Source organism: Amphichorda felina, assembly GCF_050947745.1.
Source record: "Amphichorda felina strain 45539 chromosome Unknown scaffold_7, whole genome shotgun sequence".
NCBI lineage: Eukaryota > Fungi > Ascomycota > Sordariomycetes > Hypocreales > Bionectriaceae > Amphichorda > Amphichorda felina.
The window spans coordinates 1,699,451-1,717,785 of NW_028145043.1; the positions used below are offsets into that span (position 1 = coordinate 1,699,451).

The following is an 18,335-nucleotide window of genomic DNA, read 5'->3' on the forward strand; positions in this document are numbered from 1 at the left end:
CATTCCGCACCACGCTGGCGCTTCGGCAAGCCGGGGTGTCAAATCTCGTCTCTGATTTGTCCCTGCGGGTAAACAAACTGATTTCTGCGCTTGACTGCGCCCGGTGGACTGTCAACGGTGCATTCAGCGTCATCACTTTTCGTGGGGTCTGGGGTACTTCCCGAACGAGAGCTGTGACAAACAAAACGTCGGATCCGATGGGCCTTCCTAGCTCTCACGTTCATCGGAACCGAATATCTATGTCTCCACGATCACAAAGTTATAATCGAGCTGGCCTTTCTTCATCTGCAGGGCCTCTTTTCTTTTTCTTGTACTCATAGTATTCAGGGAAAGCTGTCGGCTTGGTCCGCAATCGGCCGAGCCCAATTTCGTCGGAAGCCTTAATAATAATGTATTACGTTGGAGACCTCAGACCAGCAAGTCCCGGGTCGGAAAGTGGATAAGACGTCTTCCGGCGACGCGCTGTGGCGAGTGCCCGGATCCCGAAGGCGGCTCTGCTCCTTCCGATTGGAGCAGAGAGAAAAAGGCAACAGAGTATCCGTAGTGCCTGGTCAAATCGAATTCTATTGATTCCATGGGCTTACAGCCCAGATAACTTAATTATAGTTGATGCGATGGGCAACTGGTGACTTTCGTTCCATCAGTACGCCCCAATGCAAATGCGCGTTGGGGGGCGGAGGAATGGTGGAAATAGCCTTAGCCGGCACGTGGGTGCGGAGTGCGGGTACTCACTCCCCATCGCCTCACCGTCGCTCACGAGAACCTCACGGTGTGTTCATCCTCGCGCCGACAATAATAGTTTATGCCGAGCTTTTTTTCCGCAGTTATTGTCGCCTTCCCTTCCAATGTCCATCGTAATACCAGCGCTAGGTGCGTTCAACGCATCTCCGAGGTGACTTACAAGCTTCGGCTTTCGGCGGATGTACGCGGATGTGGGCGGAACTGGGCCGGAACGTAAACCGCCTACCCTACGTCTTTTCCAGGAGTAGGCGTATCGTCTCGGCTTACAATATCGAGCTTCCATCGCTCTTCTAGAGGAGAATACTCGTCTAATGTGAGTTAATGAGCTCGTATTTGCCTTAATTCTAGACAAGAGATAGAGATTCGTTTTTACTCAATGGTATTCGAAATACGTATGTCGTTCAATTTTATGTTGACCCAGACCTTCAACCGTTCAATGTGCTGTTAGACGCGCCAGACCATAACTTTAGCTAATTGGCACCAACAGCAGGCGCCCTTGCCATATTAATGACCGTACCAGGAACTATGAAATCCCCCATTAGTATTAGAATTGACCAGCACAAGGTTGAGTGACGTCGTAGGTGGGTGATCGATATCTGGAGGTGGGTGCCATGGCTTATCGCTTATCGCCCCGCAGCGACTGAGCCAAGAACCAGTGAAGAAAAAAAAAAGTCTGGATGGGCCATGTTGACCACCACCAGAGCTCTCCCCAACGCCAACACGAACATTTTCCATCCACCGCAACCATGGAGTCGAGCTCCAAGCGGCGCAAACTCGACCACTCGAGCTTCGGCTTGCGCCAATCGGCCCTCATCGACTTCGAATCTCGCGACGCCGGCCGCCTGTCTACCGCCAGCATTTTCACCCTTCAGACTGACGAGCTGCTCAAGAGTGCCCGCGTCGACTATGGCAAGACCCTCAAGGACGCCGACAGTCAGCTGCACCGCCTGAAAGGAATCATTGACTCGATCCCTGCGCATGACCCCATACCCGTAAGGCAGACTGCCATGTCTATTTGCCTGGCCTGCTGCTGACCACCACAGATTTCCGAAGCCACGTCCAAGTTCGAGAAGAAGCACAACATCGTCGTTCCCTATCCTGACCCGAAGCCTGCCAAGGATGCTCCTTACAAGCTGTCCTTTGAGAAGCCCGCGCAGTGCAATGTCGTCGGTAGTTATGTCCCCCGCACCATGATCAAGACGCAGACCCGATTCTGCGTTGACATGGTGGTGCAAATGCCCAAGTCCATGTTCCAGGAAAAGGACTACCAGAATCTGCGATACTTCTACCGGCGAGCATACTACATTGCCTACATTGCGTCACACGTGCGCAAGGAACTCGGAAACGCAATGGACCTTGATTTCGAGTTCCTCAACGACAACCGTCTGTTGCCCGTGCTGGTCATCCAACCCCGCCCTGGGGGGGATGATACTGCGCAGAATGGGTCCAATGGGAAAAGCGATAAGAAGGGATCTGGGAAGTCTGGCCACTCTATCAGGATCATCCCCTGCGCACCGGAGGATCTGTTTCCAGCATCAAAGCTGACCCCGACCTCCAACGCCAATCGTGCTGCCGACATCGATGATGCAAAGGCCTCGGCAGCTGCTACGCCGTTTTATAACTCTACTCTGAAGGCTGAAAGCACCTTCATCTCCTATCTTCGGATTCTCACCAAGGCGAAGAACGAATGCCCGTCATTCTCGGATGCGTGCATTCTCGGCAGGACGTGGTTGCAGCAGCGCGGGTTTGGTGGCGCTATCTCAAAGGGAGGATTTGGCCATTTTGAATTCGCCGTCATGGTTGCTTTGTTGCTTCAGACCGGAGGTCGCAATGGCCAAGCAGCATTGTCAAGCTCTCTGAGCAGCACTGAGCTCTTCAAAGCCGCCATCCAGTTCCTTTCAGACATCGACTTCAACAAGAAGCCCCTTATCCTCGGGAAAGCTGGTACTGAAGTAGTCCGAGAATCTGGACCTGTCATGTACGACCCAGCCACGAAGCTCAATCTCCTGTACAAGATGACGCCTTGGTCGGCAAACCTTCTTCGGATGCAAGCCAAGTCGACCTCGGATCTACTGGCTGACGAGGCTGCCGAAAAGTTTGGGCCAATCTTTATTGTCCGGGCCAGCATCTCCTCATACATCTATGACGCTATTTTCGAAATCAACAGCCCCGATGTCACCCACCGTCCAGGGTCTCCCGACAAGCGCAGTGCTGTGCTAGACTACAGCGCTGAGGCCTACAAGGTTCTGAAGAAGGCCTATGGGGAACGCGCGGAGCTTGTTTACCTACAGCAGCCGTCAATCGACTCTTGGTCTCTGGGAATGTCGCAGCCACCGGAATCTGGACATGTTCTTGTGGGTGTCATATTTAACTTCCCTCATATGTCGCGTCAAATGCAGCACGGGCCAGCAGCAGAAGAGCAGAAAGAGGCTGCCCGGTTTCGGCAGTTCTGGGGCGAGAAGGCGGAGCTTCGCCGTTTCAAGGATGGCAGCATTATCGAGTGTGTTGAGTGGTCTGGAAGAGAAGCTTTCGACATTTGCGAAGAGATATCACAGTATGCTCTAGGGCGGCACCTCAAGCTGACGCGGGACGAGGTTGAGTTTCACGGCCCTGGGTTCTCTTCTATCATCGCAATCTCCAATGCGGATAAGGAGGCTTTTGACTCGGCTAGACGGTCTTTCCAGACCTTTGAACACGACATGCGCAGTCTAGAGGAGCTACCGCTGCAGATTCGACAGCTGGCCCCTGTGTCGCCCGTCTCCCGATACTCGTCTGTTCATCCCCCGCTCCCCGGGGCCCATACTGGGTCCATCAGTCTGATGGACGTCAACATGTACTTCGAAGCTTCGAGCAAGTGGCCAGAAAATCTTGTCGCTATCCAAGAAGCCAAGATTGAGTTCCTTCTGGATATCGATAGGCGACTGACAGGAGCGCACGACAATATCACCACCTACCTGGGTCGGGAGAACAGGGACATTGGCACAGAGAACTTGGCTTTCCTCGATGTTGTGTATGACACCGGTGCCGCGTTCCGCATCAGGATATATTGCGATCTTGAAGAGACACTGTTGGACCGACAGGTCAAGAACAGGACTCTGGAGCCCTACATGCGAGACGATGCTCAGGAAACTCTGGCAAAGTTCAATTGGCAGTACAAGATCCTGCCACTGCACACGCAGACGATTGCGACATTCTGCACCCGCCTTCCCGCACTCTCCCAGAGCATCCGCTTGGCCAAGCAGTGGTTCAATTCCCATAAGCTGTCGGGACACGTCAGCGAGGAGCTTATTGAGCTCCTCGTCCTTCAGGTCTTCCTGTGCCCCTATCCCTGGAAGATCCCCTCCTCGGGTGCCACCGGCTTCCTGAGGACGCTGGATTTCCTCTCACGATGGGACTGGCGTGACGAGCCCTTGATCATCGACTCGGCAGAAGACTTGACCAATGATGACCGCAGCGCCATCCGTAAGGACCTCGAGGGATGGAGAAAGAAGGACCCCAACATGAACCAAGCCACGCTCTTCGTCGCCACATCCCATGACCAGTCCGGTTTGGCCTACACCCGCGACGGGCCCTCCAAGCTTATTGCCTCTCGCATGACGCGCCTCGCCAAGGCCGCCTGCAAACTCGTCAAAGAGCAAGACCACCTCCTCGACCCAGTCGACCTCTTCGAGACCTCTCTAGCCGACTACGACGTCCTCCTACATCTCTCCCCCAAGGCCGCTAGGGCTATCATGCGCGCCGCCGCTAGCGAGTCCGGCGCCCGCAAGGCGTCGCAGTTCAAGAACCTCGACGACCGCACAGGCAAGGTGCCCCTGCCTGTCCGCGCGCACCCCTTCGACGTGCTCCTTAGTGAGCTGCAGCGTGTGTACGAGGACGAGCTCATCTTCTTCCGTGGCTGGAGCAGCGAGGGCAATGATGTTGATGACGACAACGGCATCATCGGCGCCATCTGGAGCCCGAAGCTGCGGAGGCAAAAGTTCAGAGCGGGGCTGCCGTACAACTTTTCCAGGGTGCCCGAGGCGGAGGGCGATGTGGTCGAGGTGAATCGCCAGGCGGTGCTGTTGGAAATTGCCAGGATCGGCGGCGATATGGTCAAGAAGATCGAGGAAGTGGAGGAGGAGTGATTCGGTATATAAGTTTGCTCACTTGATACCCCCCCCATTGGACAAAAAGCCTTGATAGATCTCGCTTTGTGAACAGACATAATACCAGCATTTAAGAAGACAAGATCAATTTACTGTTCCGAAAAAAGTCCAAAAAAATCCATACATGCTACTATTTAGCCTGTCTTTACCTTACTCAAACGCCGTGCCATGATATAGATGCATATGATTATGTACAAGACCCCCATGCATCCACTTCTCAACCTGTCGTCATCGTGTCCAATCTATTGGTTAATCCACCATATTTTTCTATTCTCATCCCAGCCTCCCTCACCTGGGATCCTTCTTGCCTACTTGCTGCGTCGAAAAGGCGCAGTACTTGTCCTTGATGGCCACCACCTCGTACGTGCCCTCCTGGCTCGCCTTGATCACCTTCTTGTGCTCGTACGAGATGTCGTGCCGCGTCTCGAGCACGATACTCTTCTGGCCCTTCCTTTCGTTGGAGCTGCGAGTGTAGGTGAACTCAAACGGCGGGGTGCCCCAGAAATCGAAGTGGATGTCCACCTCGCCGCCCTCGTGGATGTCGACGCGTGACTGCTTGCCTTGGCTGATCTGGACGCTGGGCAGCGGGTGGATTGTCTTGCGCAGGTTGACTGCCGCGCGGCACTCGCTGGCCTTGTCCGAGATGCTCGTGATGGTGAAGTCGCCAGGCTTCTCGGCCACCCGGCGGAAGTTGGTCGTCTGCGACTTGGCGTTCCAGCGCCCGTTGAAGTCGTAGGTAATGTCGAACGGCGGCGTGCCAGATAAGGTATAAGCGATACGCTCGCCGACGCAGAAGTCCTCACGCGACTCCAATGGGTAGATGGAGGGGGCATCGTATAGCTGAATCTGGACCGAAGGTCCATTCACGTCGTACTTTTGCTGGCAGCCCCGGGCGTCACGCACGCGGCGGATGCGGATCTGTTGGCTTCCTAGACGGAGGTGCTGCCTCGGGATTTGCATGCCATACGAGTTCGTGTTGATGGCCGGGATGCTGTATGTTTCCGGTGCTGATCCAGCCGGGTGCTTCACCTCAATCTCAACATAGAACGGCGCAACACCTGAGAGCTTGATAGGGATTGTGTCTTCATGCTCTTGTTCCTCAGCGCAGAACTTCATCGACTGGCCCGGCTTCGCAAACGAGGCAGAAGGCTTGGCGTTGACGTGTTGCTGGACGATGAGAGGACTGAAAGATCTGTCAATGTTATAGAGATTATCAGCCAACCCGTGGAACTTGTATGTGTAGTCACCAGCCCTGGCGGTATCCATGGATATGGCGGCCTTAGACAGGGCGGCATCGAAGTTCTTTCGGTTGATAGAGCCGGAGCTGGAGGCAGGCTTGTGCTTGACTTCGTACTGTACATGATACGGAGGGGCGCCTGGAATATATATATAAGCTACCGTCCTTGGGCTTTCTGCGCGGGTTGCATGCTTACCTTGAAGGTTTACTTCAAACCCGTCAATGTCTCCCTCACAGACGTCCTTCTTGACAAACGTGTTTCCGGAACCAGAGGTTATGCTCTCGGACTCGACTAGAGACAGTTCGGGCCGGGGGAACCAGTCGACCTCAAATTTTGCCGCGGAGGGGTCAACAGTGCCTGGGCACTGGTTGTCCATCACATTGGTGATTTCCCAGACGCCCCGGGACCTGACTAGGAGATTTCCGTTGGGGCTGTCAATGACTTTATTGAGGGGCCCGCTGGTGTCATTCAAGTTGCGATAGCTGACTGTCCAGGGACCCTCGCCCTGGAGGCGTAGTGGCAGGCGAATAGGGGTGTCCTCGACTGCCATGATGCTGCGCTTCTGTTCAAGCAAGCCAAACGCCGCACGCGGTTGCTGTCGGCGGACAGCAATCTTGAGCTGGTCTTGAAGGAACGTGCGGCAGCCCCGAATGTCTTGGACGCTGCTCAGAGCAATGACATATTCTCCTCCCTTAGTTAGGGGGTTCGTTTTGATCTTATAGCTGCGCTCTTGAATGTCGGGCACGCGGTGCGTCTTCCGCTTCCCATCATGAACAATCTCCCACTCCAGGGAGAAGGGAGGTTCTCCGAACATGTACACGTCCGCATCGACCGTGGAATCAAGGCAAGCATTCACAACATTGTCATGTGCGGCAAAGAGAGCGGATGCCGCAGGCTTGACAATCTGCTCCAGGGTTTTATCCTGGCCGGTCAGAGGCTGATTGGCGTAGACAGCATCGCTAACGGATCTGAAGATGTACTGGTGGCGACCGGCGATCTTGGGCACAAACTCGAGTTGTGATTTGAGCCCGCGAACCTTCTGACTGCGCTTCTCCACTTCGCCAATTTCGTTGATTACATCGTACCGAACGACGAAAGGAGGCGTTCCCACGAGATCCAAGTTAACGCGGAGTCCGATGGAGTTTCCGGCGCACTTATCCGATATTTCTTCGCTTTCGATGGTCAGACGGGGTTCAAGAGGGTTCAGAAGCAAGCAAGACGATGGCTCTTCCACTTGTCCCTCGCAGCTCCCGCTGCTAACAGACTTGAGCGTATAGAGGCCAGGGGCAGTAGCCAGAGGGTGATCTTGAGAGTTTCGGGCCGAGTAGGTTCCGTAGGACACATTTTCGCCGTGGTCTCCGCTGTTAGTCAGAGAATCGATGGGTGAAAATGCCCACGTCAACTGGTGAGAGGTGTCAGACACCGGACCTCCCAAGTTGAAACCAACTGGAAGGGGCGTGGAGCTGCCCTTGGCAATCTTGAGAGGATTTCTCAGGTCGCATCCTTGCATGCGAACCTTGGGCCGCTCCTTGACGGAAAATCTGTGCACCAAAGCGTTGGTGCTACTGTCATCTTTATAATTGACCACATTGCCAAACGCATCATGAACCTCATCAACCGTGTACTCCCACTCGCCGGAGGAAGTCATCGACTCATTTAGCCCGACCGTAACCTTGTTAGGGCGGATCCAGGTTGTATCTTGGCCATCTTCCGAGTCAGACCCGGCGGCTGGTGCTCCGAGCAAAGGTGTTGTGAAGCCGTCTGGCTGCAAACTCTGGAAGTGGAAACTATGGTTCTTGCCGTTTATTGTTCGACTGTAGACGATTTTGAGCGGCGGGGTACCCACAACCTCAAGAGACAGGTCTGAGAGGTCCTGAATGCATCGGTCATCTGAACCGGTGCTCATAATTTTGGCCTGAGGACAAGGAACCACATATGAATCCTGGGTCGATCTCTGTACTTCGAGCTTGTACTCGTCGAGAACTTTACCAAGCCGATAGATGCCTGGCTTCTTAATGGGGTAATCCCAACGGAAGCCGTCGCTGGTAGGATCGGCATTCTGGTTGCGCACCGACTTGGCAAGTTTGCTGACCTCGCGACTCGGGATCTTGATCACTTCCTCCTTATTGGTGTTAATGTCGATCCGAATGATTTCGATTTCTGCGGGCACCGTGGCGTTGAAGAAAATCGGCAAGGTGACGTGGGTTTTAGACTTGGGAAGCAGGCACTTTGCCTCGTGATCGGGGTTGAGGATGGCCGACCCCTCGGGCAGGATGTTGATGATTTGCTTGCCCATGATGAGCGAGTGGTTGTTGATAATACTTGAGACTTTGACATTGTGCTCAGAGACGGAAATTTCGCGATCGTAAAGGACTTTGACAAAGGCGAGGAGCCAAGACAGAATGGGGATCTTGTTCATGTTAGCCGCCAGTTGTCCAAGCAAGGACCAATGGAACTCACCGGAACTAGGAACATGAGGAACCAGTCAAAAACGACGTGGGCGACGTAAACGCATGTCACGACGGATTGGGACATTTCTAGCCATGGTATCCTTAGCTCAGGGAGTAGAAAGAGATAGATAAAGTCGATGATGATCCATTTGGCAAAGCGCGCCCATGAGCCATCGCCCTCGTCAGTCACCTCCAACCAGTCATAGAGCTTCCAAGCAAGGAGGCCGGCATACACGGTCAGAGCGTAGAGACGTTGCTGAGGCGCATCGAGGATGGTCAGGGGGATCAAGGGTTCGCTCGTGCCAGCGCTGGCGGTGACATTTTCGGGGGCGAGGGGCAGCGTTGGCGACTTGGTAGTTGAGCCGTCGAAGGAGGATACGGATCTGATGGTAGAGGGCGTCTCCTGGTTCTGAAGCTCTCGTCGTTGGGTCGATCCTGGGGTTGTTGGGTACCCGGACCGCATTCGGGGAGTCGCGTTCATCGCATTCCGTTGTGGTGACAGACTCTGCAGCTACGCAGCTGGCGGAGCAAAATTGATCGCTTCGTCGTGCTTGCAGAGTGTCTTGGAGAAAGGAAGAGGATTGCTCGGCGGCGGTGGTTGGTGGTGCTGCCGGTCTGTCCACTCCGCAAAATCACGGTTGGAAGGAGGTGAAGCTTTGGTGTTGGTGTTGGTGGGCTTCGCTGCGAAATTCCATCATCAACTGTCACGGTCACGGTCTGAGCTTTCCGGCCACAGCGCGACGTGCATAACTTGCACTAGGCACCAGAGCTGCTTGACTAGGCTCGTAAGATAGTACTAGATGTGCATTGGATGACCGCATAACTTCCATGGGGTGACCTTGGGATCCGCGTTTGCCATTGGTCAATAATCCAGACCCCGCTGTATTTTTGCCATTCATTGGCTGTCGCCGACAATGGGTTATCCAAGTCCACTAGAAGGCGCCCAGGCAGACGACGCATCTTCACCATCAAGACAGACTGAGGTGGGGGTTGCTCTTCGTTTGCTTCCGGAAACTGGGTTGATATTTCAAGCTCCATGATACAATAGGAGCGCTGTTTGATTCATCCAATCATTTGCACAATGTTGAATACGGGACTGGAGCTTTCACTGCCACACTGCGTCGACGTGTGCGGATATCTCTAGCTGATTGCTCTCATTGTCTGCTGATAAACATTTCAAGGTGCGTACTTGTCTGAGCTCGCGTAATACTGCCTTCAGTGCTACCTACTTTATCATTACTGTTAGCTGTGCCCTTATGAAGCTGTGCGCTCATTGTATCACAAGCATTGACCGCAGTTTGTTCTTATTTCCCCCCTCTAGCCCTTCCTTAGTTACTTCCGCCTTAGCGTAGCTCACCTTACTTCCTCTCTCTTCTTACTCTTTTCTATCATACAAGTTATGGAAGCAATGAGCAAAACTCACTTAATATTGGCCTTCTTCTCTCGTCATGGTTCCCATCATGTCTACATCGGAGGCCCAGCAAGTGCCGGCAACAACTTCAAACACTGACATCTTCCAGCCAGATGAGAGCACATCTACCTCACAGCCGCTTCGCCGTTCATCTCGTCGAGCAGAGAAACCCGCTCGCCTGTCTTCTGGCCCTTCATCACCAGTCCGGCGCGCAAAAAAGCCACTTGCTGTCAACAACAGCAAGACCATGACGGAGCCCAGGCGCAATCCAAAGCGCAAGGCTAGCGACCTGGTCAAGCACCTTGATGGAATGCCCTCAGACCTGCTCCAAGAGGCCTTGAGGCCCCTCGATCCGAAGGAAATTGAAGAGTGGGAGGGGTGGATTGAGTTGGAGTCGGAGCCAGTGAGGTCGCCACCTTGCAACACCCCTGAGGGACGTTCGAGGTAGATCACTATTGACCAAACTAGGCCTTCTTCAATATTATCCTGCGCGATCTAGGGGTCAAGAACGTGAAGGCGCAAGAGCTCTTCACTCTCGACCAAGACTCGGTAGATTTCTTACCGTACGATCTTCATTTCTTTGACATACCCACGACAAGTGTCCGGCTGATCCATTTTCAAGAAAACCCGTGTTTGGCTTGATCTTTTTGTTCCAATATCTACCAGGATTCGACGATACGGAAGATGAGGACGACGTTGGAGACGTCTGGTTCGCAAATCAGGTATGGCTACGGACCTGAAACTTGGTTCGGTATATGCTCACCAACTCTGCTAGACGACTCAGAACGCCTGCGCCACTGTCGCATTGCTCAACATTGTGATGAACGCCCCCGAAGCAGAGCTGGGGAACCAACTCAAGAAGTTTAAGGAATCGACCAAAGGTCTCAACACTGCCCTTCGAGGCCACCGCCTCGGATCCAACACCTTTATACGAAGCATACACAACTCCTTTACGCGTCGGATGGACCAGCTCAATGCCGATCTAGGTCTCGAGAACGAGGCCAGCGAACCTAAGACGAAGAAATCAAAGAACCGCACAGCCGCAAAGAAAGGAAAGGGCCAGAGGAGGAGGAAGGTGGCCGAGGACGACTACGCGTTTCATTTTGTAGCATACGTTCCCGCTGACGGTCAGGTCTGGGAGCTCGACGGGCTCAAGACGAAACCCCACAAACTCGGTAACCAACCAACTCGTGGTGAAATGCGCACAAGGGAGTCATGGGGCTGACTTAACCAGGACCTATCAAATCTGATGACTGGACAACAGTTGCTCGACCACAGATTGAGGCAAGGATGCTCCAGTACGAGGATAGCCAGCTCTCCTTCAATCTCCTTGCCCTATGTCAGAGCCCTCTGGCGGTGCATTCCCACAAGATTGCCAAAAACCTGGCCTCCCTGCGATTGCTCCGGGAGTCATTACAATCCAAGCTTGCCTTTGAACCTTGTAGCCCGTGGACCGACGAGACCAAGACTTCATCCTTCTTGTCCGAGTTTCAGCTCACGGACTCAGACGTGGAGAATGCCGCGATACCACAGGATTTCCAGGAAAGGGTACTAAAGGTAGATTCAAGCCAGGAGGCGCATGAGCTATATAATTCTATCATGACCGACACTAAGGCCACCATTGGGGAGTACCGTGCCGAGCTTGTCTCCATGGCCGAGGACGAACAGCGCGTCAAGGGGCGAAGGAAGGACTATGGCCCGGCACTCCACAAGTGGGTTGCCAAGCTGGCGGAGAAGGGGGTGTTGGAGGACCTGATTAGATGTACTTGATACCCAACAACGGATGTATGGGAGAGAAGTCTAGCGGCGAGCTTGGGAGCTCATTATTAAATACAATTATCATACTAATTCTAGAGGTTTCTCGTAAGAGTAGTACTATTCGTATATTAGAAAATTACAATTTGCAATTGATACACATTTCCACAGTATATTATGATTATAGGGCTTAAATATCGCTATTGCCTCAATAAGCTGGAGTAGTCGCAGGCATTGTGCATTCTCTCTCGCGCTGTTGTTTTGCGGGCGATATAATGGGGGAAAAAAAGAGAGGGTGTCAAAATCGTAGATCTTAATGTGCCAATAGCGATGTTTTAATACGTGAAGAGTGATAATACTCTCTCTTAATTTTACAGCCTAGAATGGTGGTATCGAAGAAGGTTTCCAGTCGCTTCTCCGTCAGGGTCAGTGACCGTGGTAACATGCCGCTGTTATGTGGTCCCGTCCGCGTATGAAACCCATCAGTCGTCGGGATACTGTTCGCGGTTGTTCGACACAAATGTACATGTTGTCGAATCAAACCTCTTGAAATACTTGCCCGCGTAAAGGAATGGATCTGCCTCGACCACCCTAGGGTCGTCGATGATCTGTATGCTCTCTCCAGCGATGACAAAGCGCTCCGGGGAGTTCGTACGGCTATGGGAGGTTAGCCAGCCATATGAGGTAGTCGGGGACTTGATTTCACTCACATGTACATAAAGTAGGTCTTGTTATCAAGGCGCAGCCGGTTCACGACGTCTGCGTCTGATGCCTCTTCCCTCCTAGGCTCATCGCCCACCTGAGTACGCTGTTGGACCAGATTCCTTGTCCCTTGATCAGTCCAGCCGGTTATGGTACCCAAATACCCATATCGCTTGTGCCGGAAAACTTGCCCGATCTTGAAAGGCACGCTGTCATTCCCGATATCGCCCCTCCGGAAGACTGGAGGCGGCAGCTGGTCGTTGCGTTGGAGGCTGCGAAGGACCTTCCAGGCGTCCTGGTTCTGACCGGCGTGGCGACCAAAAGCTACGCGCCTGTGGGGTGCACGGGGGACGAGGTACTTCTCGACCAGCCAGGCGTCTTCTGGCCAGCTCCTGGCAAAGCGGCTAAGGAAGAAATCAAGCTCTGCCCACGTGTCCGGAGAGGTCAGGACGAGCGCCGCCCACATGCTGGCGTAGAGACAGGCCGCCAGGTTCATGGAGTTTGATCCATTCAGAAGATGAGTAAGTTCCAGTCTAGGATGGACTTGCTGGTCAACCGCTGCGACATACGTGGCGCTCATGTTTGATCCTGTTCGGTTCACTATGGATAAGGGTTGAGCTGGTCCTAGAGCGATATCGGGCTGATGTGACCCCCCAAACCTTAACAGTAGATACTCGAGTTTCTCCAGAGGGACCTCGTCATCATTTCCGAAAGGATCCAGATACATCCTGTCAGGGGCGGACCTGGGGTCTGTCGATGGTACGCCATCTAGCGTCTGATTGGGAGTGGATGATACGACGACGTGGATATGGCCGGGGAAATTGCAGCAGTCTGCGTCAAGACCTACACGACGTGCCATGCAGCAGAATATAGCGCTCGAGATGATAGGGATTGACTCATGATCGGGGTGGCGTAAGGCTTGGCCGATCAAACAGTTTCGCAAATTCCGGTAGTCTCGGTCTGGATTCTTCAGGCCGGTGAGATTTTGGACCCGGATCCATCGATTAAGAGCCAATGCCTTCTGCCGAGGAGTTAAACTGTCTAATTCTGGGTGGCTGGCGCGGAACTCGGACGCCTTTTCATCCAGGATGGAACATATCTGTCATGGCCTAGTTAGTACATTTCTGTCTGTCAAGATAGCCCACAACAAACTCACATCGTCAATGTCACCAGGTCCTCCGTTAAGCACAAACATGTCAAAAGCACCTAATATCTCCTCGAGCGCTGGGTCAGGCCGCGTAGGATCTACGAGAGCATGCCACTGCTCGATGCCGATGCTTCGGTGTATGGTGTCAAGTATGGCCTGCCCAAAGTATCTGTGATTCAAAGTCAGTGACGTGTTTATGATTGTGGAACAAAGCATCCTCACCTCCTTGCCAACACATCCTCGACAGAGTCGTTGGCATGGCACTGGTCCAAGAGGAAGTCTTTGGCGTCATATCCGAGCTCTCCAATCTGCGCAAACTTCCTGTGGCGTCCAACTTTGGACACCAGAACCCTATCAAAGAGCTCAGATATATAGGCGACCTGGCTCCTTCGTAGGATAAACAAGCGCTTCCAATCCACCTTGAACGCGGCGAGTCGGACTTTGTTGTGGAAATCATGGTGTGGGTGCCAGTACCGAAAGGTATTTACGCAGTGATATTTCCAGATCAGTGGCTCATTGGAGACCCGCGCACACCGCCTCGATACCAGCTGAAAGCTAGCGAGCGTATCATCTGGGGAGATGTAGTGCAGCAGGTGCTGGATGATTTCATCAGGGAGTTGATGAAGAGACATATTGACCAGGCTGGCAAGCCGTCCTCACGTTCCGAAACGAATGTTCATCGAGAGATACAAGCTACCAACGCTGGCGAAATGGGCTCGCCAATGACATCAGAGTCTCGGGGTATCCCATTTGTCGATGAGCATGAAGAGGCGCGATGCCATCATCAAACGTTGGCGAAATAATTATGCAAGTGGGGGGGACGATGGTCGCGGCAGTTATCCGCACACCAGCCACAATTCTGTTGTGTAAAACATGCCTGTCTAAAATAGCAACCTAATGCACAAGAAGCGCATGGAATGGAGGGCTGACAAAATAATTATGCACCAGTGGAGTCGTCAGTGGCTTTGGTGTCCACCAGCCACAGTCCAAATTGTGTAAAGTATATTGTGCAAACCCGGGCAACGCATAACTCCTGTGCACGCTAGTCCCAACATAGCAAGGAGTAAACAACACACAACACGCCCAACACGCCTCTCTGCCAGCACTTTGGGGAGTGGGACATATCAGCACAACTTACACGCGCCCACGGCTTGAATTGTATCTCGAGCCTCAATTCTAACTTTATGGCGATTCAGACTCTGTCCCATGCTATTTATTACCGACCGCGCACCACACGACATGGAATGAACTTGTCTCTTACAACCAAAGCCACGAACATTAGCATCGTCCCCGTTCGCGAACTCTGACGGTGATACCATACCACAACCATACCACATCTACACCACAACTACAACCACACTACCAAACCCGCCATACTACCACCATAGTGCCATCACAACTACACCACTGCCACCATGGTCCAACCGCGCTTGGGGGGTGCCCTCGACACCCCACGAACGAACCTCGGTGACGCGACGTATCTAAGCCAGAAGCCTGATTTCGCCGACATCTCACAAGAAGCCTCCTTCGTGTCGCCCACAAAGAACGGAAACCTCGCGCAACAATTACGGAATGGACTCAACCTCCGCACGCCGCGCCAGAGGGGACCATTCGCCGACCGGCGAAACCTCCCCCAAAGTGTGGGAGGCGCCGAATTCACACCACTCCTCAAGTCAGCGACGAGGAACAGCATACTGCGGCGCGGAAAGGAGAATGGAACTGCCGTACCCAACACACCCGCCTTGGACAAGATCAACGAGGACGACATGACGCCCCTGCCGCGCATGGACGCGTCTATGTATACCGGCTCGCGCAACCAGTCATACATGGACAGCACGCTGCCCCAGGTCGAAAATAGCAGTCCCGCGTCAACGCCATTGGCGCTAGCGACGCGCCGTGGAGGCGACAAAGGCCCCCTCCAGGACGGCAACGGGCTCTCATTGCGGGAGCAGGAGAACGTCATCGACAAGATCGAGAAGGAGAATTTTGGGCTCAAGCTGAAGATTCATTTTCTGGAGGACGCGCTTAGGAAAGCTGGGCCCGGCTTCAGCGAGGCGGCTCTAAAAGAAAACACCGAGTTGAAAGTCGACAAGGTCACAATGCAAAGAGAGCTTCACCGATACAAGAAACACCTCACCAGCGCCGAACGCGACCTTGAGAGCTACCGCCAGCAAATGACGGAGCTCCAAGATAAGGCCAAGCGCAAGTATGCTGACGAGAGCCAACGCGCCGAGATTGACCAGCTTCGCCAAATGCTGAAAGATCGCGACGACCAAGTTGAAAGATATCGCCAGCAAACGATGGAGCTCCAAGAGAAGGCCAAGTACACCGACGGCAGCCTACGCACCGACATAGATAAGCTGCGCCAGGCGTTGGAAGATCGGGACGACGAGGTTGAGGAGCTCCAGAGGCGACTCAACGAGAGTCAAGAGGAGCTGGAGGAGCTCCAGAGGCAACTTGGCGAAGGCCAAGATGATGATGTGCGTCTCGAGAAGCTACAAGGAGACATTGTAGACCTGGAGGCCGAAGTTAGAGATAAAGATCGGCTTCTAGGCGATAGGGAGGATGAGTTGGAGGACCTTAAGCTCCAGCTTAGCAAAACTCAAGAGGATCAAGGCCAAGTTGAGAGTCTGCAAGACGATATTGCAGACCTGGAGGCTGACCTCCAGGAAAAGGAGAAACTCCTAAGTGGCAGGGACGAAGAGGTTGAGGAACTTGAGAAGCGACTTACCAAAGCTCAAGAGAGTCATAGGCGCCTCGGAGAACTGCAGGATAACATTGCCGACCTGCAGGATACTCTCAGGGAGAAGGACCGCCTCATCATCGAGAAGGATCGGCTGCTGATCGAGAAGGAGGACGAGGTTGAGGAAGTCCAGAGGCGACTCAGCGCCGGCCTAAAGGACCAAGACCATGTCGAGGCGCTGCAACACGACATTGCAGACCTCAAGGCCGATCTCCGGGAGAAGGAGCGACTATTGAGCCAAAGGGAGGATGAACTGGAGCAGGCTCAGAGGCGACTTGGAGAGAGGAAAAAGGACCATGACGATATTGAACAGCTCCAGTACGATATTACTGACCTGAAGGCGAAGCTCCGGGAGAAGGATCGTCTCCTAAATGAACGGGAGGACGAACTAGAGGAGGCTCAGAGGCAGCTCCGGGAGGACGATCGCCTCCTAAACGAGCGGCGGGACGAGCTAGAGGAGGCCCAGAGGAAGCTCCGCGCCGGCCTTAAGGACCAGGGCCACCTTGAGAAGCTGCAAGATGATATTGCAGACCTAGAGGCTGACCTCCGAGAGAAGCAAAGACTCTTGGGCGAAAGAGAGGATGAGCTGGAGGAGTCCCAAAGGCGGCTAAGAAAAAAAGAGGACGAGGCCGAGGAGCTCCGCACGGGCGTCAACGCAGGCCGCCAAGACCGTAGCCGCGTTAAAGAGCTACAAGACGACGTGAACCGCCTGCAAAACAACCTTAGGGAGAAGGATCGTCTCCTACACGAGCGTGAGGACGAGGTGGAGCAGGCCCGAAGACGGCTTGACGAAAGGGAAGACGAGCTCGAGGAGCTCCAAAAATGGCTAAACGAAGGTGAGCAGGACCGCAGCCATCTGGAGAAGCTGCAGAGAGACGTCGTCGTGCTGGAGTCTACTCTGAAAGAGAAGGAACAGCTCCTTAACGACAGGGATGACGACCTTGACGCACTAGTCGACTCGGAGGCATCCCTCCGCAGCAAGCTCGAGGAGGCTCAGAGCGAATGCGAAACCCATCGCATGACTGCTGAGAAGCTCCAGCAGGACCTTCAGCGGGCTCGCGAGTCGAGGGCAGCCGCTGTGGAGGACCGCCGGGCACTGGACAAGGCAAAGGCTGCTTCCTCCGACGAGGCTCTGGACGCAGCCATCCGCGCCGCCGAGAGTGCCCAGGAACGGTATAAGAAAGAGCTTCGGGCCATGGTGACACAGATAGAGTCGATGGAGGACTCGGAGGCGTCCCTGCGACGCAAGCTCGAGCGGGCTCGCAGTGAACGCGCAGCCTACCGTGTGAGCGCCGAGAAGCTCCAGCGCGACATTGAGCGGGTTCGCAAGTCAACAGCGGCCCCCGTTGAGGACCACCGGGCATTGAGCAAGGCAAGGACTGCTGCCTCCGACCATGCCCTCGACACAGTCGTCCGTGCCGCTGAGGGTGCCCAGGAAAGGCACCAGAAGGAGCTCCGCGGCATGGTTATGCAGATGGACTGGATGCAGGCCTGCTGGGAACGCGAGGCTTCTCTGCGCTCCGATGCCGCCTTTGCCAAACGCTTCCTCCAGCTGCAGCTCAACATGGCGAATGCTTGGTGAGCACCCCTTTACCCATCCTCGTATGCAATGGCAGATTCGCTAACTATACCCCTTTAGCAACAAGGCGCAGCTCCGTGAGCTCGAGCATATCCGCAAGAGAGTGCTCGGCAACCGCAAGGCCCTGGTGCTCCCGTCAGCCGTGGCTAGGGAACAGGCGGGAACGACACGCCCCTCGCTCAAGACGTTCCTCGTCATGGCACGCTTCATTGCGCGAGTGCGCCTGTCGGCGCGGGATTGGGCAAAGCAGGAGGAGGTCCGGCAACGGCTGGTCGTGGCGACCGAGGAGCAGCGCAAGACAAAGGCTAGGAGGCAACTCAAGATGGCACGAGGCGAGAAGGCAGTATGAAGGAAATCACGGCAACTCGGGTTTTGTTTGGCAACGGTCGTCTAGGTTTTGGCATGATTGTGAGAATTTGCTGCA

The 18,335-nt window shown here is 54.1% G+C and overlaps 5 protein-coding genes across 5 annotated transcripts; 3 read left to right on the forward strand and 2 right to left on the reverse strand.

The window, feature by feature from the left end:
* Positions 1-1,487: 1,487 nt before the first annotated feature.
* Positions 1,488-4,865, forward strand: UTP22 (rRNA-processing protein UTP22; the record flags this gene model as incomplete). Its single annotated transcript, XM_083196718.1, has 2 exons — positions 1,488-1,733; positions 1,785-4,865. 2 exons carry the CDS (start codon positions 1,488-1,490, stop codon positions 4,863-4,865), a joined length of 3,327 nt encoding a protein of 1,108 aa, XP_083047926.1.
* A 309-nt stretch (positions 4,866-5,174) lies between these two features.
* On the reverse strand, positions 5,175-9,037 carry ACO1O0_007346 (uncharacterized protein; the record flags this gene model as incomplete). The annotated part of the gene is made up of 3 exons (XM_083196719.1): positions 5,175-6,262; positions 6,320-8,534; positions 8,585-9,037. The coding sequence occupies 3 exons, from the start codon at positions 9,035-9,037 to the stop codon at positions 5,175-5,177; spliced, it is 3,756 nt and encodes a 1,251-aa protein (XP_083047927.1).
* A 1,195-nt stretch (positions 9,038-10,232) lies between these two features.
* On the forward strand, positions 10,233-11,755 carry ACO1O0_007347 (ubiquitin carboxyl-terminal hydrolase; the record flags this gene model as incomplete). Its single annotated transcript, XM_083196720.1, has 5 exons — positions 10,233-10,388; positions 10,454-10,548; positions 10,608-10,707; positions 10,761-11,160; positions 11,220-11,755. The coding sequence occupies 5 exons, from the start codon at positions 10,233-10,235 to the stop codon at positions 11,753-11,755; spliced, it is 1,287 nt and encodes a 428-aa protein (XP_083047928.1).
* A 467-nt stretch (positions 11,756-12,222) lies between these two features.
* Positions 12,223-14,046, reverse strand: ACO1O0_007348 (Transglutaminase-like superfamily-domain-containing protein; the record flags this gene model as incomplete). Its single annotated transcript, XM_083196721.1, has 5 exons — positions 12,223-12,397; positions 12,451-13,541; positions 13,599-13,758; positions 13,812-13,940; positions 14,009-14,046. The coding sequence occupies 5 exons, from the start codon at positions 14,044-14,046 to the stop codon at positions 12,223-12,225; spliced, it is 1,593 nt and encodes a 530-aa protein (XP_083047929.1).
* A 958-nt stretch (positions 14,047-15,004) lies between these two features.
* On the forward strand, positions 15,005-18,260 carry ACO1O0_007349 (uncharacterized protein; the record flags this gene model as incomplete). The annotated part of the gene is made up of 2 exons (XM_083196722.1): positions 15,005-17,910; positions 17,972-18,260. The coding sequence occupies 2 exons, from the start codon at positions 15,005-15,007 to the stop codon at positions 18,258-18,260; spliced, it is 3,195 nt and encodes a 1,064-aa protein (XP_083047930.1).
* Between the last annotated feature and the right edge of the window lie 75 nt (positions 18,261-18,335).